This window comes from Semicossyphus pulcher, unplaced genomic scaffold (genome assembly GCF_022749685.1).
Source record: "Semicossyphus pulcher isolate SPU_LCO1_2020_fin unplaced genomic scaffold, fSemPul1.0.p SCAF_6, whole genome shotgun sequence".
NCBI lineage: Eukaryota > Metazoa > Chordata > Actinopteri > Labriformes > Labridae > Semicossyphus > Semicossyphus pulcher.
In genome coordinates this window covers 21373843-21397252 of record NW_027211737.1, presented here as the reverse complement: position 1 = coordinate 21397252, position 23410 = coordinate 21373843, and the positions used below count along the sequence as shown (strand labels likewise).

The 23410-nt window shown below is 40.6% G+C and overlaps 3 protein-coding genes and 1 non-coding gene across 4 annotated transcripts; 3 read left to right on the top strand and 1 right to left on the bottom strand.

Annotated features, from left to right (window-relative positions):
• Positions 1 to 1242: 1242 nt before the first annotated feature.
• On the top strand, positions 1243 to 5060 carry arsk (arylsulfatase family, member K). Its single transcript, XM_069683413.1, has 8 exons — positions 1243 to 1446; positions 1663 to 1792; positions 1911 to 2070; positions 2300 to 2582; positions 2688 to 2859; positions 3169 to 3393; positions 3585 to 3800; positions 3881 to 5060. Exons 1-8 carry the CDS (start codon positions 1339 to 1341, stop codon positions 4153 to 4155), a joined length of 1569 nt encoding a protein of 522 aa, XP_069539514.1. The 5' UTR covers positions 1243 to 1338; the 3' UTR covers positions 4156 to 5060.
• Positions 5061 to 5221: 161 nt separating this feature from the next.
• On the top strand, positions 5222 to 18595 carry skic3 (SKI3 subunit of superkiller complex). The gene is made up of 41 exons (XM_069682851.1): positions 5222 to 5294; positions 5665 to 5765; positions 5905 to 6048; positions 6305 to 6396; positions 6483 to 6558; positions 6643 to 6789; positions 6940 to 7038; positions 7181 to 7289; positions 7426 to 7566; positions 7675 to 7773; positions 7968 to 8092; positions 8296 to 8382; positions 8618 to 8721; positions 8839 to 8965; positions 9107 to 9286; positions 9464 to 9588; positions 9697 to 9947; positions 10069 to 10171; positions 10261 to 10443; positions 10546 to 10693; positions 10777 to 10855; positions 11589 to 11650; positions 11733 to 11789; positions 11880 to 11948; positions 12245 to 12319; positions 12502 to 12643; positions 12743 to 12836; positions 12953 to 13030; positions 13120 to 13244; positions 13328 to 13451; positions 13936 to 14160; positions 14488 to 14560; positions 14721 to 14774; positions 14996 to 15107; positions 15426 to 15554; positions 15636 to 15760; positions 15865 to 16029; positions 16699 to 16851; positions 17276 to 17406; positions 17948 to 18077; positions 18246 to 18595. The coding sequence occupies exons 2-41, from the start codon at positions 5676 to 5678 to the stop codon at positions 18324 to 18326; spliced, it is 4713 nt and encodes a 1570-aa protein (XP_069538952.1). The 5' UTR covers positions 5222 to 5294; positions 5665 to 5675; the 3' UTR covers positions 18327 to 18595.
• Positions 18394 to 23361, bottom strand: LOC138610010 (uncharacterized). Its single transcript, XM_069682712.1, has 3 exons — positions 23317 to 23361; positions 21903 to 22635; positions 18394 to 19659 (listed from the first exon to the last, which is right to left on the bottom strand). Exons 2-3 carry the CDS (start codon positions 22580 to 22582, stop codon positions 18972 to 18974), a joined length of 1368 nt encoding a protein of 455 aa, XP_069538813.1. The 5' UTR covers positions 22583 to 22635; positions 23317 to 23361; the 3' UTR covers positions 18394 to 18971.
• trnai-aau (transfer RNA isoleucine (anticodon AAU)) lies at positions 20592 to 20665 on the top strand. Its single transcript has one exon. It is a non-coding gene; the product is annotated as a tRNA-Ile (tRNA).
• Positions 23362 to 23410: the final 49 nt, after the last annotated feature.

The following is a 23410-nucleotide window of genomic DNA, read 5'->3' as shown; positions in this document are numbered from 1 at the left end:
TCATGGATAGTACATCACCCCACCCTACCTCATCTTTTTATAGGTCTACAGCTTATGTCTAGGCATATGGCTTAAGCGTCTATGCATCTGTTATACCATTGATACATATGGCCCCCCATATATCCAGGCTTCAGATCCATGTGCATTCACCAGAAAATAACAGCTGACTCTTGCATGATGTCTGCAACATAGACCACGTATGGTTGTGTAATATGTATAATGTAAGCATACTATTCAAGACCTTACACGGTGAGCAGCCTTACAGAAACGCTTCCAATATATTCTTCTATCAAATGTAGTATTTTTGTGTTGAAATTAAAATGATCCGTGCACATATGGGGGGTTGGGACTTTTCATTGTGTTGTGTGACAGAAAAACAACTCTGTGGCTCAAAACGCCACCTGGTGGCCACAGAGGCTTCTACAGTTAACTGCAGTATCACCTGTTGAACACTCTGTAACTTATGTAGGATCTACATTACTTTTAACAAAAAATCATGACTGCGAAACATCACCTTTTGTGATAGTTTACAAGGTGTAATATAACTTCGGCAATAGAGTTAGGCGAAAATGAGCATTTCAGTAACATGAAGAAGGTGTACAATATTTCTGTGTAGAGGTCCATGGTTGCAAGATCATCTGGACGTTATTGCATGGCATCTAATTAAAATTGACTGGAAATGTTTAAAACCAGTCATTTTAAAACAACAACAACAAAAAAATATTAAAGTGCATCAATTGCAGTGATATGAGAAATAGTTTTATTCAATCATGAATAAGACAAACTTATTTTTATATAACATATAATAATATAATATTTCTCACATAGATAAACAACTTTGTGAGAGCCTGCTAATACTACACAATGCGCAAATAGTATGTGGTTGTGATGATGACAGTGCCAGCTCATCAAAATTGTGTTTAGTTTTTTGTTAAAAGATGAATGCTGACCTCTAGGGTTTACAGTTTGTCATTACATGTTTAAAAAGTACGGGGTTTATTTACAGTATATATGCCCCTTTGAGCTTTTTTCCTCGGAGACAAAAATTTCAAGTGTTTCGTAGTAGTGCTTATTAGGTGTAATATCTATTTTATAAGTTAAGTTTCAAAATAATGGAATCCGATTCCGTTCTTAGTGGTAAACTGCTGGATTCAAAATTAAGTAAGAAAACTCTTATTTTGAAAAGGCGTAACTAACCAGGATGTTGATATGAAGTCGTACAGAATCGAAATTTGCCAGGAACAGCGATGTCTTATTTGATGAGTCTCAGCGACTTTAGACAAATCGTTTCTTTTAACAAAAGCAAAGCTCTTAATTTGAAGGGGGTAAAACGCTGTCATGAATTCAGAAGTGTTGGCTTTGGTTTTCCTGTTTCAAATTTATGGTCAAAGTTTGTGCCAAAATGGAACCAGACCCAACATTGTGATGGTGATGAGTGATGCATTTGTAAGTATGAATCAAGTAACTGTACAGTGATTTTATGCTGTGTGGTACAGGCAACAATTACAGTAACTTTTATCTAGGCTAAAGCACTTTGAGGACAGGGCTGTAGCTCAAGATTACAAACTTGCTCTGTTTGTCACATCTTGTTTTGTCTTGCTGTGTATCTCATCTGATTTTTGGTCTAAATACCAGTTTTTTTTTTCTATTCCTCTTCTGCAGGATGGGAGATTGACATTTGATCCTGGCAGCAAAGTTGTGCGCCTGCCCTATATCAACTACCTCAGGGAGCTTGGTACCACATTCCTCAATGCTTACACCAACTCACCCATCTGCTGCCCCTCAAGAGCAGGTCAGTTACCTGCTAAAAGGTATAATATATAATATGCTAAAATATAATATAGTAATAAAGATGGTAATTAAAGTGAAATAATAAATGTATTTCAACTTTTTTTAATCTTTGTTTACAGCCATGTGGAGTGGTCAGTTTGTTCACCTCACTCAGTCATGGAACAACTACAAGTGCCTGGATGCTAATGCAACAACATGGATGGATTTGCTGGAGGCGAATGGATATGTTACCAAGATGATGGGCAAGCTGGACTACACCTCGGGGAGTCACTCTGTCAGGTAAGCAGACATTATCGAGGATACAGTAGAACGTGGTCTGTAAAATTGAGCTTGTTTCTCAAATAAGAAAACACCATCAGTAACCCTTTTTTCATTCTTAGTCACCAAAATAAGAGCTATATACACACCAATGTAGACAGTGTTCTCACATGTCTCTTTCCACTTCCTTCTTTTTTGTCTCTGCCTACAATCTTCCTGTTATTTGTGTGTGTTTGTGCGTCTTCGACAGTAATCGAGTTGAGGCCTGGACACGAGATGTTCAGTTCCTCCTGCGCCAAGAGGGCCGGCCCGTTACGCAACTTATTGGGAACGTGTCAACAGTAAGAATCATGAGAAAAGACTGGGAAAACACAGACACAGCTGCGCAGTGGATTCACCAGAGGGCTGCTTCCTCTCATCAGCCCTTCGCTCTTTATCTTGGCCTCAATTTACCTCACCCGTATAAAACTGAATCCCTGGGGCCCACTGCAGGAGGATCCACCTTTCTAACCTCAGCATATTGGCTAAAAAAGGCATGGCTTTTCTTGAATGCTTCCTTTCCACGACTGCAGAATAAGATTGTATGTTTTTATATAAATAGGAATCAAATCTAAAGTTTGTTAATTTTGCCCACATAGGTGTCTTCAGAGCTCATCACTACTCCTAAATGGCTGCCTATGGCTTCCATGCACCCTGTTGACTACTACTCCACCTTTACCAAAAACTGCAGTGGTGATTTCACTGAAGAGGAAGTCACAAGCATAAGGGCTTTCTATTACGCCATGTGTGCTGAAGCAGACGCCATGCTGGGTTAGTAGCCAATAGTAATTTAGCAGAGAGAAGTTCCTCTAAGCAGGAAGTAGTGTGTTTGACTGCTTACTTTGAGCTAAACTTTGAGTTCTTTTTGACTCAACAAGACGACTCAAAGCTCTAACCAAACTCTGTTGCCAAGATAACTAATAAAGCAGATCTTAGTTATGTTGAAGCCTAAACAATCTTTTCTCTTTGGACTATTAGAGCTTGGTCAACATCGAGATCTGTGATTAAAAACATCTTTTCATCTGACTAAAATAACAATCCCAGCAGTCCAATGCTAACTCACTCCCACTCACTCACCAGGTCAGGTGATTTCAGCTCTAAGAGAGACCGGCCTGCTTAACAACACAGTTTTGATCTTCACGGCTGACCACGGAGAGCTAGCCATGGAGCACCGCCAGTTCTACAAGATGTCAATGTTTGAAGGCAGTTCCCATGTCCCTCTGCTGATCATGGGGCCTGGGCTGAAGTCTGGCCTGCAGGCCAACCAGCTTGTGTCATTGGTTGATCTCTATCCCACTGTGCTGGGTAAGGAAGCAAACATTCAATTAACATTTCTATTAAAGATTATTCATTGTTAAAAGGTAAAATAAATGCATTATAGTAGCCAAGATGGAAGATTTTAGTTGCCTGCCTACTCTCTATCTATAAAAGCAAAAGCACTTAAAGGTTAAGATTTTAATAACTAGACTTCATGTAACCACTTGTGTATTTTGCAGACATTGCTGGTATTTCAGCTCCAGGTTTTCTCAGTGGAAACTCGCTTCTCCCACTGCTGTCCAAGGCCGGTGTTTTTTCCAAGACGGAACATCCAGACTGGGTTCTGAGTGAATATCATGGGTGTAATGTAAATGCCTCTACATACATGCTGAGAAGCGGTCGGTGGAAATATATTGCCTATGCAGATGGCCTGAGTGTCCCCCCACAGCTTTTCGGTGAGTTCCCTTCTTCAGACACTAAACTTAAATCGCTTAATCATCACTTCCATTCATTTTCTGTACCCTATGTTTTGCAGATCTAACACTGGACAAGGAAGAACTTCATAATGTCGTCCACAAATTCCCAGATGTGCAGGCGCATCTGGACAAGCTATTGCATAGCATTTTAGACTATCCAAAAGTGTCGTCAAATGTCCAATCCTACAATAAAAAAGCATTTGGTGCCTGGCGCAATAGTTTAGGGAAAAACTACAGCCAGGTCATCGCTAACCTCAGGTGGCATTTGGATTGGCAAAAAGATGCGTTAGGGAATGAGAGAGCTATTGACAAGTGGCTTCATGGCTCGTCGTGATGTTTTTTTAAAGGAGATTTGTAAGTTTTTAACAGGAGTGAGGGCCAAATGGTAATGTTGATAAAGGATCAATGTGTCAAGAGAACTACTTACATTCAGCTAATCCTCCTATTAGCCACAAAGCTTGTGGGTTAGCTCACGCAAACGCAAGCTGTGTTTTGTTTAAACCCCTAATGGGCCTTATTAAATGATAAGTGATATCACATGTTTTAATGCAAGCTGGTGTTTATTTTAAAGCTACTGTGAGGAACTTTTGGTTTCCTTTGGCGCCCCCTGTGGACAAAGCTGTTCCTCTTATCTCTTTGCTGATTTTGTCCTGTACATGCTTAAGTGTAAAAAAAAAAAGTCATCCTGGCTTTCTTTAACAGTCATATGCATCTCTCACTTTAAATTTTTGCCCTGGAAAATGTAAACAAAGTCAGCCTGCAGTTAATCACCTCGTCTGACACCTACCTCCCGCCAGCAGTTTCAGGCATTAAAAATAACTATATAGGAATAATATTGTCGCTGATGGTCTGGTCTGCTTTTGTAGGCCATATAGAGTAATCAAAATTAATTTCAGTCTTTTTCATAACCAGAAAAAACTACTCACAGGAGCAGAAATGCCAAAAACAATGTGTATATATTTTTATATCATTGAAATGAGGGATGTGTTGCAAAGTAGATATTTCTTGCCAAAATGAAAAGAAATCAAGCTAGACTATGATGTTGGTTTGTTGCTGATGGACCAAATCCCACTATGAGTTAAGTAAATCGGTAGCCGATATAAAAAGTGGACACAGAGGGAGGAACTGAAGGTTTTTATACTTAAATCTTGCAATACCAGCTGTATTACACTTGATGACTGTATAAAGCAACTGTACTTTGGAGCAGTGGTACTATTAGTGAAAATGACCAAATCTGGACTTACAGAGTATTCAATTTCAAATAAATACATATTTTGTTCCCTTTGGCATTTATGTCGAAATTATTGCTTGTACCTGTGAACATTTGTGGACCAAACTAAAAGTGCTTTTACTCTGAAAATTATGAGTCAGTGGAGCCACTGTTTTACTTCCGTGTCAACCGTCAGGAGCGGCGCAAGTTGTCGACGTAAACAGTGGGTCGCTCCAACTTATGTGTACATTAGCAAAACCTGTGTGGGTAACAACATGACAAACTGAATATTAGCCTTTTATGTATTGATAAAGGTTTGGCAGCAGTTAACATTATAAAATGCATGTTTAAGATGGTCTGTCAAGCCCATAGCTATTGCTAAATTGTATTTAGCAAAATTGCTAATTCTGCTAACACTAACTATAAACTCCTGTGAAGTCAACAGTTAACGTCAAGTGTCAAGTAAGGCAGCTACCTTAACATGTTTGTTAGTTAACTGTCAAATAAGTAGTGCTGCTTTAAGTAGCTCATAATACTTGCTTAGCTATTCGTTATGTGGCATACATCTACTATTTTGGACTCATCATGTAGCTTAAGCTAAAATGTCTTATTTCATATGTCCCTTTGTTTCAGATCATTGTAAGATGTCTAATAAAGAAGTAAAAACTGCGCTGAAAAGTGCCAGAGAGGCCATAAAGAACAAAGAGTTCAAGGAGGCTTTAAAACACTGCAAGGTAAAGTAAAGCTACAAGAAGGTCTGAATGTCAGTTTGCATCTGTTACCAGGAGCCTTGGTATTGAATGAGGAAATATACTGTATCTGTCACACAGAGATGGTGTATAGCTGACTTTTCTCTCCTCATTATGGTTATAGGCTGTATTAAAACTTGAGAAGAACAATTACAATGCATGGGTGTTCATTGGCCTGGCAGCCAGTGAACTCGAGCAGCCGGATCAGGCACAGACAGCTTATAAAAAGGCGGTGGAGCTGGAACCTGAGCAGCTACTAGCATGGCAGGTAAGGTGGGAAAATGTACTTGTCAGTGTTTGCAGATCTTTCCAGGTGTTTATCTTTCTAGTAACTGGACTTTGTATATCTTAAACTAAGAGGAATTCCTTTGCTAATTATGTTGTCCCTTGCACTGACTAACGTTTTTGATCGGGATATTACTTTTAAGAGATGCAATTCTTCTGAGGATGTTGAATATCAAATGACGTCTCTCCCTAGGCCCACTAATAATGAATTGTGTCATTGAGATGCTTTTGTGTTTTAGGGTTTGGCAAATCTTTATGAGAAGACTGATCAGTGGGATTTCAAACTTGAACTTCCTAATATCTATCAGAAGCTTGTTGAGCTGTATGCAAGGTAACTTTGAAAGTGTTGTACTTAAAACTAGTGTAACATATTTGTTACGTGATGTAATTTATACCCATTATGTTCTCCATTTACAGCTCCGACAAAACCAAATGTTATGAGATGATCAAAAAACTGTCAGATATCTATCAGTCTGACAAAGAGTATTTGAAGGTATGTAACTTAAGACAAATACTTTCAATGGAAATATACATTGTTCATCCCCACATGTGAATGGATTTGTTTGTTTGCATGTAGTTGGCAGAAGTTTGGCTTCAGCTCCTTCGCCTGAAGGAGGAGGAGGCTGTGGACAAGAAGGAGTTACTGCAGCTATGGCAGCAGATGACCCAACTCCTCACAGATTGCCTGAAGGAGGAAGAGCAGGAGCATGAAATTCAGCTGCATGTAAGATTTCCCCAAATGTGAACCAGCAGTTTCCTTTTTTTTAGGAGATCTTTCAGGATTTTCTCCCACTGATTTACAAACATGATGTTTTAGTCCACAAGTCTTTATGCCTTCTGATATTTGAAAACATTGTTTGTTTGTGGTTATCAGTTAATAACAGCATTTGAGAAGGCCATGGTTCTCATGGATCCTGTACCAGGAGAGGAACACAAGAAAGCCTCAGTGGACTATGTCAAATGTCTTTCTAAAGTAAGTGCAACCTAATAGGATGTCTGTGTCTCCTTTAAAGAAATTCAAGGTTAATTTGAATCAAATATATAAAAAGTAGGCTATCTAGGCAACTTGTCATTTTCTCAATCAGCTGTTCATCATAAATCTCTCCTGACTGTAGCTTCCAGAAGAAGAAGCCAAAATGAAAGAGGCCTGTGAGTCCATGCTGTCCCTGTACCCAAACCAAAGTTATCCTCTTGAAGTCCTTTGTTCTCACTACCTCAGAAAAGGTATGATTCTGTCATCGTATTCTTTGAACTTTAAATGGCAGAATGCAAAGATGGATTTTCTTATATCCGTCAGTGTTGTTCAATAAAATAAAAAATGCACCCAGTGTTGCATTTAATCCATGTTTTTTGTCTGAAGGTGTCCTGAACGAAGATGAAGTCGGCTGCTTTTCCAGGCTCCTGAATCTGGACCCTAACAGTGGATTAGGTCACATGGGTATAGGCACCAAAGCACTGCAAGAAGGAAGGTACAAGGACGCCATTAAGGACCTTGCACAAGGTTAGTGTCTACATCAGCACTGAATGGATTATTTGATTGATGGCTATTTCTTTAGGATTTTTAATTTGTGTTCCAAAAACCCACAAATGTTCTCTTCTGTTTTATTAGGATTAAAGAAATCAAGCTCCAGTACAGGATGGTACAGCCTGGCTGAAGCTCAGTTAAAAGTTCACAGATACTCAGGCTGTGCAATGTCCTGCTCCCAAGGTGGGTTTAATCTACTGTATGTCACTTTAGTTATCCAGGAGACCTCACAACAGGGGAATATCCAATCAGACTTCATAAAGAGTTTGTTGGAAAAACAACACAACAGAGGGATGCACAGTGGACTTTGACCTTTAAAGGGGAGGTGGTTTTTGTTCCTGGAGCAGATTCCTGAATCTTCACTGTGTTTCCTTTAGGTCTTACAGTGTGTGATTCTGGGGACAAGGAGCTGAGAGTCAAACTGCTCAGGCTGCAACTAGAGGCTTTAGTCAGGAGTGGAGGAGAGAAGGCTGCAAATGAGGCTTTGGAGACATTTTCACAGGTAGTGTGATTGAGTAAAACACCGTCTATTCAACATGTTCTGTGTGCTACAATTTTCTTTTTTTACATGATTAGACATAAAGTAATTCAGCAGTTAAAAGTCTTTGTGTATTTGGGTTGAGTATGACTAAATTATGCAGTTCTAACTTTGGACATGCATGTGTTGTCAAGTGTTCTAGTGTATCTATGTTTGTTTATTTTTAGATCCCAGATGCTGGAAAAGACCCGGTTCTCATGGCCCTCAAAGGACGTGCATACCTTAACGAGGGAAAAGTTGATGAAGCACTTCAGGTTTAATACTTTTTACCTCCTGAAATCTGTCTCTGAAGATGTCAGATATATTATATGATACTATAGGAAGTACAAATTTGCTGTAAAATTATTCGCTTTATGTGCAAGTTTTCAATATTGAATACTAAATATTAAAAGCTTGAGATAGATTTTTGCCCTCTCTTTTTAAATGAATGATCCCTTAATTTAGACCCGAGATATATTGATGTAAAGTGGACTATTCTATTTATTGTAGGAGTCATCAGAGCTGCTGGCCTCTAACCCTGACCTGGCCCAGGGCTTGGTACTGAGAGGACTGGCACAGTTAGCTCAGGGTGAGCATCATCTGGCAGAGGAGAGGTAAAGACCGCATGTCTGAATTTGTGGCAATCTATTCCCTTCAACTTATGTGAATCATTTTGTGTGACCCAAACAGGTTTTGTTCTCCTTTGTGAAGTTTTCTCTTCTGTTTTAAAGTTTTCTAAAGGCAGCCAGTCAGAGCTCAGACTATGGAGAGTATTATTTCTTGCTTGGTAAACTCTACTGGGACATGGGAGAAGAGACTCGCAGAGATCGGACTAAGGCTCAAACACATTTTCTCAAGGTTAGTATAATTCTCTCACAATATTGGGTTGGTAAGATGGATTGTGTTTTACTGTAAATTCAATCTTGTAATTGCGTTAAAGAATCTAACTAGTTTTGGATTTTTATTGCGAGAAGTCAAACCTTATTTTGTTTATTTCAGGCTGCAAAGTTAGACCCACACCTTGGTTGTGTATTCCGCTACCTTGGACATTATTACCGAGAGGTGGCAGGTGATCCCGGCCGGGCACGAGGCTGCTATAAGAAAGCCTTTGAGTTGGACAACGATGATGCCGAGTCTGGAGCTGCCTCAGTGGATCTCTGTATGGAGCAGGATGATATGGTATAAAATAAACCCCAAAAAGCAAGCACATTCATGTGTGGTGTTGGCACTTTGTAATAGTGTAATAGTGTTTCCTTACTTTTTCCTCTCTGTCTTTACCCTCTCCATGCGCCTCTATTTTTTTTTTTACTATTTCCCTTTTTATTCTTCCTCTTTCCTCCTACCTAAATGCCTTAGGACACTGCCTTAGCAACGCTTCAGTCTGTAATAGAGAAAGCTACTCCAGGCTCTGCTAAATGGGCGTGGATGAGACGAGGTCTTTACCACCTAAAGGTCGGAGAGCATCAACAAGCTACGGCTGAGTAAGTTCAAATCTAACACATTATTGCCTTTGGTCTTTATCTGTCTCAACAATATTAAAGGTACTTAAAGTGTATAAGCATTATTGACTATTTAGATTATGTTTATAGTCTGCAGGCAGCTCTGAGAGCCGATCCAGAGGACTGGGTGTGTTGGGAGTGTTTGGGTGAGGCCTACTTAAACCGCCGGAGCTTCACGGCGGCTCTGAAAGCCTTTGGTAAGGCCCATCAGCTTCAACCCTCCTCCATCTATAGTGTCTACCAGGCTGCTGCCATCAAACAGACCCTGGGCAAGTTCAAGGAGGCGGTTGCAGAGTACTTACAGATCACAGCGCAGCAGGACTATGTCCCTGCTCTTAAAGGTAGGCGTTTGTATAAGTGTATCCAAGAGTTTAACTTCTAATTTAAAATGTACATATCCATGAGATGTGCAGTATATCTGGACATGTGGATTTAATGAGATTGGTATGATCTGTTGCTCAGGTCTTGGGGAGTGCCAGCTGTCTCTGGCTAAGAGTTTAATGGAAGACTGCAGAGATGGGGGAGCCATTGACCTCATTCAGCAAGCCATAAATAACCTCTTTAGGTAATGTTTACACATTTGTTTAATTTGTTAAGTTTAAGATATAAAGAATTTTTCAGTGGGATTTTTACTCTGCACCATCCACTCATCAGGGCTGTGACTCTGCGCCCTGACCTGTCTTGTTTGTGGAAGCTGCTGGGAGATGCTTGCACTGCAGTCAGCACTGTGTCGCCAAACAGAGGCCAGGTTCAGGTGCCCGCCCAGCTGGCTGGTTTAGAGCCCAACACCGAGAGTTACACACTGAACCAGGCACAGACACTCAAAGTTGGTGAGAGGTATGATCACAAACAAGCGTTTTCTGACCCGCCAGTTAATTTGCTACTTTATCAAATCAAACATTTTTTAGACTTTGAAGATCTGGATGTCTCTGTCTGCAGGTGTTATGCCCGAGCTTTGAAGCTGATGTCTGAGGTCTCCAGCCTTTGGTATGACCTTGGACTCAACTACTACCGCCAGTCCAGCCTGACCTGCCCCACAGAGGGAGACCAGAACTCCCCATCTCTGCTCCTAGAGAAGGCCCAGCAGGTAATCACAGAATCCTGAACAACCACAGTTTGTCATTGTTTGCTTTCAGAGATTGTCTTTTAAGAGTTTTTTTTTCTTTTCAGTGTTTGAAAAAGGCAATCATGCTGGACAGTGAGATCTATTCCTATTGGAATGCCTTGGGAGTGATTTCCATGAGTAAAGGTAATTAACATGTCGCTCTTTAAAGTTGTATTGATCTACCCTATCTGTTTGACAGATTGACTGGTTGGTCAATGTGTACTTGATCCACTGGTATTCAGCTTCCTCTATCTAGACACATTTTTTCTTAAAACATTTGAACTAAGAAGACTATACTTTTATCTGTGTTTTCATAGCAAAAGCTAGCAGTAGCAGTTGTGAGGCTGCTAGCATTAAGGAAAAATAAATGGGCCTGTAAAATAAACATTTTGATAAATTAGAAATATTCAAATTTCTTTAGCATTAGCGTCTGTGTTAAATATACAAAAGTTTTAGGCAGTTGTGAAAAAATGCTGTAAACTAAGAATGCTTTCAAAAATAGAAGTGTCTGTCATCGAGTCTGTCTGTGATTACATGAAGAGACAGAAGGATTTGAGGAAGCCTACATCCATAGAGTTCTCCAAGATGTTTGGAGCAACCTACCAGTCGAGTTCCTTCAAAAACTGTGTGCAAGTGTACCTAGAAGAATTGATGCTGGTTTGAAAGCAAAGGGTAGTAACACCGAATATTGATTTGATTTAGATTTTGTTCGCTCACTTATCATTTTGGAAATTGATAAAAATAAGCATTCTTAGTTTACAGCATTTTTTCACACCTGCCTAAAACTTTAGCACAGTACTGTATATCGTCAGAAATGATTCCAATTATTGTATTTACTTATTTACTGTAACTGATACACTTGTTTCTGTTACTTCAGGTGTTGAGAACTTCGCTCTGGCTCAGCATTGCTTCATCAAGTCCACCCAAGTAGAACCAAATGTATGTGCTGCACATTTGTTAAGGTGATTAAAAGTATTGTCAGAAAGTATTTGTATGATCTAACTTTTATATTTCATTACAGAATGTTGTTGCTTGGACAAACCTTGGTACCCTGTATCTGAAGAAAGACAATATAGAGGTTTGTGTGATCAATTTTCTTCTATGTGTTTTTAATTTGTATCATGTAGGCTGGTATTTCCTGTGTTAAAGTCTGGTGTTATTTTCTTAGCTTGGACACGAGGCCTTCAAGATTGCCCAGTCACTGGAGCCGCTTTATGTCAACTGCTGGATCGGACAGGTAAAAATACATCATTAGACCATGTTGAAGAAATGATCACTTATTTACAAATGCATATTGCAAATAATTACTTTACTGAAAATGCATAAATGTTTGATGCAGCGTCTTTCAAAAATCTTAACAGCATCACAAGGAAAAGGATAATGTTACATTAATAGATTTTCTTGCATTAGTACAGAGGTTTCACAGTGGTAAGGGATGTGAAAGACATATTATTGTGCCAGTATTCTTATGAAAGTTCTCTCTGTGTCCTTATCTGTCTGAATGACAGTTTTGTCCCTTTGTCCTCCTCCCAGGCGCTGATAGCAGAGAGAGTGGGAAGCTACGACACCATGGATCTTTTCAGACACACCACTGAACTGAGCACACATGTACGTGACCCGCATTGTAATACCCAATAATTAGCTAGCTAATAATAGTTTAATCTTTTCCTTTGTCACACTGCTTTGTCCTTTTGCTACAATGAAATATAAAGTAGAAATTGTATTTAGACTTGGTGTACACCTTGCTCTGATTTCTCATTTTTCGTTTACATGTCTTTACCACCGCTCAGATGGAGGGAGTGAAAGGCTATGCCTACTGGGTGTGTTCCACTCTGCTGGATAAGAGCAACAGAGACTCTGAGCTGTACCGCTACAACATCGTCCAGATGAACGCCATCTCTGCTGCTCAGGTGGCACTCAGCAAGTACACAGGTGCAGCATCTGTTTGTGTGTTGATGTGCTTGCAGGTTGTATTTGGGTCATGTGTAATAGATGGATGTTGTGTAACAATGTTTGTTTTCCCCCTTTCAGAGAGGATCCAGTCTGACCCTGAAGCCTTCATTATGCTTGGCTACTTGAATGAGCATCTGCAGCTGAAGAGGCAGGCTTTACAGGCTTACCAAAGGTGTGTTGGCTGAAAGGATTGGGAGACATTTTAACTGTATTTCATCTACGAAGACAAAAAGTTAACAAAGTTTTCTTAACAATTCATCTACATAAATGTTTCCTCTCCTTCCTCAGAGCTGTTGAACTGCTTCAGTCCAAGTCATCGACAGGAGAGTTGGCTTTTGCTCTGGGCAGCTATGGTCGTGCTTTGTGGTAAAAAACAACTGTTATATTAACTTTGACATTAGTTTTCCGAATTCCCCAAACTACATTCTTCATATGTCCCACTGTGTCTTTTGCAGCACGTCAGGCCAGTGGGAGGAGGCGGTGCGTGTTTATAAATCCACTCCACTGCAGGAGCTCGGTGATCTGGCTGGGTTGGCTCTGGCTTACTGCAGGGCAGGGCTCATCGCAGAGAGCATCAACGGTGAGGACAGACAGACGAAATCGGAGCTTTTCATGCCAGAGTGACAGTGAATAAACGTGTGTGTTTTTCTGTGTGTACTGTAGCTTATGAACGTGCCTTGGCTGTGGCTTCCAGTGAGAAGGAGAAGGCTTACATATTGACGGCTCTGGCCCTCCTTCAGCACCGGCAGGGTAACCTGGACTCTGCCAAGACTCTCCTGTTTAAATGGTGAGTCTACGGTGTCCACAGTGTTTTTGTCCTTGTGTGTGTGGTTTGTTACTAGTCTTCATTCTCAGTTCATACCAGTATGAAAATAGGCTTGCGTAGACATGACATTTTGTTTGAAGACTATTATTGAATTTTAATGCTTAAAATCAGTTTAGTCAAAGATCGTGTGATATTTTTTCTTAATTCTCAAGCTGTAATGTCATCATGGCTTTTTAAAATTCAGAGACTGCTCAAGTGCTTGTGCTAAAACAGTCATGCATTCACACATAGAGGTGCCAGATTACCAAAGCTGAAGGACAAAGAGAACAATCTACATAAAGAGGACATGTCATTTTCTGCATCTGAAAGGATGTTGTGACAGCGGACAGCCAAGTATTAAGTGGATGCCAGAACTTCCTAAGACCGTTTGATTGTGCCAGGAAATATCTGTCAAAACAGAAAATGTTGTCAAATGTATTTATGTGCCTGCTTCCTGTCTCCACAGCTCCGTGTTAAAGGAGCCAATCCCAGAGTCTCTGCTGTGTTTATGTGCCCTGGGACTGGTCCACAGCGATGCTACATTAGCTGCTGCTGCCCTGTCTGAGTTGCTGAAGCAAGGTTCAGCCTCTGGAAATGTTATTGAGCAGCGATGTCTTCTCACCTGCGCCCTGCTGGCCCTGCAGGGCAACTTCAGTGCAGTGCAAAGAGAGGCATCCAGAGCTGTACACAGGTAGACTGCTTGTTTGAATTGTTAAGAGTTCCCTGGTGACATTTAAAAAGACCAATGTTATGAGTCTGATCAAACAGCACTTTTGACACTGAATGCCACATTTACTTTGACTTATGCGTCATTTTTGTGTGCACTTTGTGTTTGATTGCATGAATCACCGGATTCTATTTAGTTAGTCTTGTCTCATTTGTCTAGTTTTGGGTTACATATGTTTCAGGGGGTATGAAATAAGTCTGTGGTTGAATAATTGTTGTTATTCTATCAACACTTAAAGGACCGCTTTATAGGACAAGTCTATATATAACATACTAATTGTCATATTTACAGCAACCCTGGAAACCCCTCTCTGTGGTCCCTGCTGTCCAGACTTGTACCACAATACCACCCAAAGAAGGCAAATGTAAGGCTGCATACAAGCACAAACATATTACACATATCCCATGTGTAAACACAAGAAAGCCAGTTTACTCATTTAACTTAGCAGCCTTATCTACCTTTGCTGTAGCTCTACTGCACAGTTATAGTGGAAGGGTTCAGGGTTTGTCTGCTGTTTGTTTCAGGGCGGAGCGATGGCTGGTCAGGTCGCCTGTCTCTCCAGTATGACCCAAGGAAAGGTAAAAGAGTCACTGTTATTAGTTTAAATGGCTATGTGTATCTTTATCTGTTGTTACCTGTTATTTTGCCTGAGCTTTACAGTGTTTGATATATTTTTCAGTATAGATATGTCAGCATGCTAAATACATGCTACATTACAAGTTCTTTCAATGTGGACTCTGGTTTCTTTGCTACAGTTTTTGTATATGAAGCTGAGCTATTCTAACTTGTGGTCCTGCAGAGGGCGCTGTTGTACAGTGGAGTTAACCAGCTGGCTAGTGGGAGACACTCTGGAGAGGACAGTCACAGGAATGCACTGAAGACTATGCAGAGAGCAGTGCTTCTCTGTCCTGGTATAATCACACACGCTCGCACACACACACACACACACACACACAGAGGGACTTGAGGAAATACATGGGTGTAAACTCTCTTATTTAGATTAATTCTAGTGATAGTTTATACTTTCAGTAAACCACTGCGTAACCATTTTTCTGGGTAATGATGACTCTGCTATATATATTCTAAACTGACGTTTTGCAGTTTGTTGCACAGCAAGACTCGTTAATGTTCCCTGTTCCATAAATGTAAAGTTTCCTCACACCTACCATTACATTTATAGTCTAAAATGTCAGCGTGATCTGAGTCTCCACTCTTTTCTAACATTTCAGATGATCCAGGAACGTGGGCGGGATTAATGGCTGCCTGTCACACAGAAAACACTTCCTGTTATCTCTCGGCTTCTGCTCCTCGCAAACAAGCACTGGAGCAAACCCTCATGTCCGTGGTTTCTGAGAAAGGTTTGTGCATCAGTTTGTGTGTGTAATATGGTGTTTTCTATTTATGCATGCGTGTTTAACTGGTGATTCTCTGTATCTCAGTGCATAATGTGGAAGAGATAGAGCGCCCTCTTGCCCAGACTCTTGAAGGCTGGGTACTACAGCAGGCAGTGACTGGTCTCATGCTTGGGGGGCAGCTAGATCAGGCAGAAGCCCTCTGCACTCAGGTGCGATATGAACACACACACACCACAGACATCACCATGTTATCATTTATTTAAAGTCTTCTTCACTTTGCTGCATTCTTCACTTTCTGCGTGTCTGGTCCCAGGTGCTGAATGTTTCTCCAGAACACCCAGCAGTTATGCTGTCGCTGAGACAGGTGCAGTGTCAGCGCCTGCTTGTTGCCAACAATGGTACTGTCCTCCCAGACTCTGTGCTGGAGCAGCTGAACAACACTGTGATGCTGAACCCCACCAACGTTGGGGCATGGCATGTAGGTGGACACTCACTCTTTTTAACTGCACACATGCAAATTTTATTACAGTGAAATACTGATGAGGTGTTTTAATTTCAAGCACGAGTTGTTTAATGGAAGAAAATAACAAACCACATCCTTCACACAAACATATAACTGTAGCAAAAACAATCATGAGGCGTAAAATGAGGCTTGAAAATAATGATATCCCTTGTTTAAATGATAAGAGGTTCTTTCCTACTCAATTCGAAGTCATCGGCCTAATGATGACAACTTCTGTGCCTTGATTCAGACCTCATATTGCTGCATTTAACATCAAATGGCTGCAACCAGCAGGGGAGAAGCAGCTAAGAAGCCAGGCCCTCTCTCTATTAAGCTGCAAACAAACTGGCAGTTTGTAGTCATGGTTAATGACCACAAACGTTACAGGGCAAATGTGAAGCTAAAATTTGTAGCAATGTGGGAGTGGCTTATTTATCAGTGAGAATCAGATGTAAACTCACAAGTGATTTAAGAAAAAATATGTCATTTTTTTTAACCTTTTTTTCTTCTTCTAACCTTTCTTCGAACACTCTCCTCTATGCCCCTCAACCTTCACCTCTCATATTCCCTTTCCCACTCATCTCACTTTCTCACATCTACTCCCACTCATCCGTGATCTTCCAATCACCCTCTCCCTCTCCCTAGTGGCTGGCTGAGGTGTATCGTAGCCAGGGCCTGCTGGTCCAGGCAGTCATGGCGTACAGGCGGAGTCTGCAGCTCGCCTCACAGCTCGGCGTGCACAGCAGCCAGGTAGCCAGCCTGCTCCGTCTAGCCCTGCTGGCTCTAGAACCCTGCATGGTGAGTCCTGTATTACTTATTGTTGCTTTTGTATTAGCATTTAGGTACTAGTGGTTCTTTGGAATAAGGGCTATAGACTGGCATATTACTACTCACATATGAGGCCAGAGGCAGCTCCTGTCTACATCTCTGTCACATGGGCAGAAACAAATGTGAGGAGATGAAAGATGGGTGATTATCCAGCAGAATAACAGGATCAACATCCCATAGTTGTCTGCCATAATTATATACACTTATTTCTTTATGTGACATTTTACTAACTCTGAGCATCATGTAATTCTGATTATAGCCCCTGTTCCTCTGAGAGCAGCTACTGAGAGAGCGTAGGCAGGTTTAAATAACAATATCACAAGCATAATAAGTCTATGAATATAACCTAATTTAGTTTAAACTGTTCCTAATCCTGTGTTATCTGACCTCTCAGGCGGGCCTTCCTGGAAACGACTGGACAGACCTGATTTTAGAAGCCACCACTGAGGTCTTAAAGTTGGGTTCATCGCCAATGGCCCTCCTTTTCCAGGCCCTGCTCCAGTTTGTGACCAAGATGGCTGCTAGGTCAGTGCTTCTCTCTGTGTTCTGTTTTTTACTGCAGCAGGATGTATGCAAATGCACATTCATGATGCAGGTGTGTGGGCTGTTCTGCGTTAATATGCAAATGATTATTAACCAATGGTCTGGAAGTGTAATACACAGCTTTATCCATATTGATTTATTAAATAATTCCCAAAACTTCTGATTTATGCCTCCAACAACATGCTGGCGCTTGCAGAACTAAAAGGCATTTACAAAGTTTTCAGGTCCTGAAATAATAGCCTTCTGTCACTACCTCACAGCACTGCCAGGGCGCTTAATTAGAATGCTACATTAGCCAGAGAGCTGAGGAAAGCAAATACGCCAATCATAAACTGGCTTAACTTCTTGAGAGAAGCTGCAGGAACTGGTCTTTGCCAAACATGATCAGATATTAGAGGCCCTTTCATTTCTCAGTTTTCAGGAGCTAATGAGCATGAATTACACTTAAATATAATGGAAAACATGTTCGACTTGTAACAGCTCATATGAAACGATTGTTCATTCCTGTATGTCTCCTCTGCAGGGAAACCAGACGTTTGTTGGAGAGGCTGGTGTACGTTCCCTCTCAAGGCTTCCCAGTGACAGTGGTGCAGGTGGCCAGCTGGTACCTCCTCAGACACTTGCATGCCAAGAACGACCAGGAGCTAATGAATGTGAGCACGCAGCTGCTTGCATATGCAGCCTAAACGGGCACCAGACTGAATCATTGTTCTATTTTATTTCTGCTATATGAAATGTATACCTCTATCCATGACTTTTGTCTTGGTTGTTTACTTTCACCACCATTTTGATAGTCAACTGTATTCTCATCTTTTTTGCAGGTTCTGTTGCAACAAGCCAAAATGAATGAAGATCAAAGACTGCTGGAGTTTCATTCACTGCTTGCCTCCTCTTCATCCTGAATGTCTTCAGGTCTATAACTGCATCACTATGAAATCATGGGACTAAAAGGGTTTATCCATATCACCAATTCATGTTTATTCGCCTTAATATGAAATAATATCAAACTAGACAGTATGGATCTTTAATATGAAATGTATTGGCTTGTCATGATTCTTTGGGTTTACAGTATGCAGTGTTTAGGAAGCCAAATCAATACAGTAAATCAAATCATGAGCGTTTGCACATTTAAATCAGAATGTACTTCACATAAAGTAACAAATGTCAACATGCAGACAGAATAAATGCTTTTTGCTCAAAATAACAAGATTGTCTCAACTTAAATGCACACAATTCAAATGCACACTGATATGTTTATACGACCTGAATATAGTATAAATTCTAACAATATTGTGAATTTACATTGACAGTACTTGAATTTATACAAAAGGGCTATAAGGACAACATATGAAGATCCTTAAGATGTGTTCAGCAGGAACTATTTATCATTTAGCACGTTTTTTGGGGGTTTTTTTACTGTTGAAAAAGGAAGGAAAAGGAGGAAATACCGACGTAGAAAACCATTAGCTTCAGCTACATAAAAAAGTATGTGTCCTTGGCCTTTTTGATTTTTCTAACCAGAACGGTTTTCAGACCTTTAGACCCTCTCAGATGCTGACTGGACAGACATGCTTGGTCATGAGAGTGCAGATGTTTTGCCCGCAGCCCCAGCACTGCTGCGTTTCGTGTGGAGAACCCTGCTGGGTCTTTCTCTTGCACAGTGAGCACACATCAACAGCACCACCATCACCATGTGATGCTGCACCACCATTTCTCCTGGCAAGATTTATGTTAGTTACGAGCTGTTGGAGCTCTGTCAGTACAGTCGCTGGTGCCTTTGCAATACTTGCCACTTCCACTCTTTTGGGGTCAAACACACAGTCCTCCTCTAGACCGCTGGGCACGGCTTTCATGCCACAGTTGGGAGGCACCCAGGCAGTGTCATAACCCTGACTGCTCCAGGTGTACTGCATAGGATGGTTGTCCTGGTCAATACGCTTGACACGGCCCACACGCACACGTAACTCGAGGACCACACGGTCTGAAAGGTCATTCTTTAATGGGTAACGCTCTGCCTTCCTCTTATCGCGACTGACATACACGCCCTTTCCCAGCATGCCACCTGATGACTGCTGGAAGCCATTGGCAAGGATCAGCCGTGCATTGGCAATGCTGGTGCCATGGTACATGGTGTAGACGGCACTGTCTTTGGGCTCCTGAGAGGCCCTCAGCTCCACACGAGGGGAGTCATCATCATAGGTCACATCCCAGCCAAAGAACTGCAGTGACATCCTGCTTTAACAAGGGAAGCTTCTCAGGACCCGCTGCTCTGTAAGATACACACACAAAAATGGCATCATGTTATTATATCAAATTCATGAATGGTTGGGTGTCACTTTTCTTCACTACTGTCTTAAAAAGTAGGCTATTGAGTGAATCTGATACCTGCCAGACAGGTGATGTTAGTCAAATGTCTCGTGTCTAGTTGTCAATCTACTGTCACAGTATCTTACAGTTAACACAGATTTCTGTACATTGTTTAAGAAATCACAACAGCTAAAACGTCTTATTTAAAGACTGTATGTGGCACTGTGTGTGATAATAGTTAAAGAGATAAGGTTCGGTATAAAATATGATGATATAAAAATCCCATCTCACGTCCCTTATTGAGTAACAGAATCCGGTGTAAGTTGATAAGTTATTTTGTCGTCTTATGTTAGCTCCACGTCACTCTTCAATTACTGTGACTATATGCTAACGCTAATACGGATGTAGATATGGCGAATAATGTAACTCTAAAAAGGCTCGTTAACCTTGACGTTAGGTATTCAGTAATACCACGAAACAAAATGATCAGTGTTTTCATGTAGAAAAAACGACCACATTTTACGTTGTTAAGTCAGAATTTTAGTTAAACTCGGTGGGACATCTCCAACTTATGCTAGTCTTTAGATGAGAGATTCTAGATGGATTTTTTGGACTTTTTTCAAATATTGTGACTGATTTCCTTTAAATCTTATGAGCTGTCTTTTCAGCTGAGTGCTAAACGATATCTAGTAAATCAGAAAAACCTTACCGTCAGTTGGAAGTCGTCTGTCCCTTCAAACATTAACTTTCACTTTCTGTTTAAGAGACTTATTTAAAGATGTATTTCCGCTACAGGAAGACGACTGTTGAATAGCGACATAGGTCGTTCTATATATACAGAAATGAAACTTAAAGCGCATGGCCGGTTAGCTCAGTTGGTTAGAGCGTGGTGCTAATAACGCCAAGGTCGCGGGTTCGATCCCCGTACTGGCCACTCATCCTTTTTGCCAGCGCCTCTTAAAATAGGCCTACCCCCTGAGCAGTCCAAAAACACAAACCCGGACTAATTAATACATTTATATCTAGACAATTCTGTTCATTTTTAAGCCAATATTTACCTTGTAGTAGAACTGAATTAAGACAACTGTAACATTTTACATCAACTGCAAAACTAGAGGGAGGAGGATAACACCCGGGCAAGGGCCTCTGTCATATGTCACAATTGGTTTAAATAATTTGAAGGACTTTACCATGGAACACACCTGAGTAGTTTGACTTATTAGGGCAGAAATGTAACAAATAACAAATATAATGACTTTAATACTGTAGCCTATAGCTGTACTTAATCTGGCAATTATATTTAATTCTGATCAATTTTTTCAGCATTTTTATATTTTATCTTTATTTCTTCTTATTGTATATATACTGTACATACTTGACATATTTCTTACTTCGATTTATATTTCCTATTTCTTCATGCTTCTTTCTGTGTCATAGCAGCTGTAACGCCCGACTTTCCCCCCAGGGATAAATAAGGTATTTCTGATTCTGATTATAGGTTATTCACTGCAGGAAAAGAATAGTGTAAAAATAAGCTTCTGAAAATCTTGAAGCTAAAATCTGGAATTAAATCATGAAGCTTTGGGTTGACTGAAGGCTTCTGAAGTCTCATCCCTAAATATTAAATCACTTCAGACTGTATATCATGGGTCTGCAAATGCAACAATGACTTTTATTGGCTTTGTTTTGGTTATATGATTTACTGTACGGTACACTTAAAGCATTAAACATTACACTACATAAAATAAATGACCTCTTCCATGAGACAGGGAAAAAGTAATTTTGCTTTACATGTGGTGTCTCATCTAGATTGGATGCTGATCAAAGAATATAAAGCAAGAATACAGGTAATACATTTGTTGACTATACAAATCAAACAAGGAAAAACATCATAGTAAACAGTGTTTACTGTAAGCGGGTGTCAAAGCATGAATTAAATTATCTCCTGAAAGGTCCTTCAAAAATGTCGAGTACTAACTTTTTGAACATGTTACATCAATTACATTTATTGATATATGGAGGAAGTCCTTTTCAGAAAGTATGATTTACAATTGTCACTCTTATCTATATCAGTTGTGTAGTGTAGTTCGCTCCACTCTACTCACAGCACGTACAAAGGTCATATGAACTTGAATCCTCTTAGCATAACAACTCCACCCTGTTTTTCAAGCTATTTTCTTCCCTCTGTGGCCCGGCAGAAATGCTTGGACATGAGGATGCAGATGTTTTGCCCACACTCCCAGCACTGCTGCGTGATGTGTGGAGAGCCCTGCTGGGTCCTCCTCTTACACAGTGGACACGCGTCTGCAGCAGCTCCTTGTCCTCCTCTAGGGGTTTTGGATTTTTTTGATAGGAGCTGTTTAAGTTCATTCTCTATGCTGGTGTTTGGTGCCTTTGCAATTCCTACCACCTCCACTCTTTTGGGGTCAAACACACAATCCTCCTCTAGGCCGCTGCGCACGGCTTGGAGGCCACATTTGGGGGGCACCCAGGCAGTGTCGTAGCCATGAGTGTGCCAGGTGAACTGCATAGGATGGTTGTCCTGGTCGATGCGCTTCACACGGCCCACACGAACGCGCAGCTTAAAGACCACCCGGTCTGAAATCTGGCTGTTCAATGGATAATGAGATGCCTTTTTTATATCACGACTGACATACACGCCCTTTCCCAGCATGCCCTTTGATGACTGTCTAAAGCCACTGGAAATGATAATCCGTGCGCTGGCTATGTTGGTGCCATGGTACATACTGTAGACACCGCGGTTTTGGGGTTTCTGGGACTGTTCCAGCTCCACACCAGAAAAAGAGGCACCATCGTCAACCACCTCCCAGCCGGAGAACTGAACTGACATACTGACAGAGGAATGGAGCTCAAAGAGGATGATGATCAAGTCCAACTGCAGGTCTATGAGAAACAAAGGCAGAAATGAGGCAGCATGTTAGAACAGATTTAAGAGGACTGAGCTAAGGTAAGTGGTATTGCCCCAGACCCATGACCTTTTGCTACACGTCATCCCTAATCTCCCCTCCAAATATTTCAGTCTCTATTTTTAATTTAAAAATTCATGTACAAGTTTATCCAATCTGCGATTTGTATCCATTCAAAACTACTGCCATTTATATCTTGAAATGCACTATAATATTTATCATTAGTTTTATATCTTCACAATTTTAACATTTTTAAAGCTTAATTGTATCCATGTTTATATGAACTGCATTTCTTTTGTAGCGTCCAAGGGGTATTTTACATTTTACTAAGTGCATTCAGAATAGCCTTGTTGTTGAGCAGTGGTATGAAAATGAACTTTTGTTGTTTCCATATATTTTTGTTTTCAGGTTACACTTTAGCGCATTGGATCACTTGTTTTCACAAGTCTTTCTTCTTTGCTGTATTTAAAACTCTGCTTATACCTTGTTAGCCTTGCTCATTTCAGAGCACTACTATTATTCCTTCATCATTTACGTTCTTTCAACTTAACTCGAGATTCTTTTTCCGTAACCTATGTCCTCACAGTTGCCTGGATGATAAATAAAACAACAAACATAACATACAAAGCCCTTTATGATTAAAAAACGTAAACCTTACCGTCAGTGAACAGGCGTTTTTCTCTGTCAGCTCACTTGCTTTTACTTTCTTTTCTCTAGGTTTCATTTGCGATTTTGATGACGTCACTGTAAAA

Bases quoted from the DNA above. Each gene is read 5' to 3' on its own strand.
- arsk (XM_069683413.1), top strand. From the start codon at position 1,339: ATGAATTCAGAAGTGTTGGCTTTGGTTTTCCTGTTTCAAATTTATGGT. The intron at 1,447-1,662 runs GTAAGTATGAAT...CCTCTTCTGCAG, and splicing joins TGGTGATGAGTGATGCATTT to GATGGGAGATTGACATTTGA. The intron at 1,793-1,910 runs GTCAGTTACCTG...CTTTGTTTACAG, and splicing joins CTGCTGCCCCTCAAGAGCAG to CCATGTGGAGTGGTCAGTTT.
- skic3 (XM_069682851.1), top strand. From the start codon at position 5,676: ATGTCTAATAAAGAAGTAAAAACTGCGCTGAAAAGTGCCAGAGAGGCC. The intron at 13,452-13,935 runs GTGAGTCTACGG...CTGTCTCCACAG, and splicing joins AAGACTCTCCTGTTTAAATG to CTCCGTGTTAAAGGAGCCAA. The intron at 15,555-15,635 runs GTTTGTGCATCA...TCTGTATCTCAG, and splicing joins GTCCGTGGTTTCTGAGAAAG to TGCATAATGTGGAAGAGATA.
- LOC138610010 (XM_069682712.1), bottom strand. From the start codon at position 22,582: ATGTCAGTTCAGTTCTCCGGCTGGGAGGTGGTTGACGATGGTGCCTCT. The intron at 19,660-21,902 runs GCTTGAAAAACA...CCCTTGTTAAAG, and splicing joins GCCACAGAGGGAAGAAAATA to CAGGATGTCACTGCAGTTCT.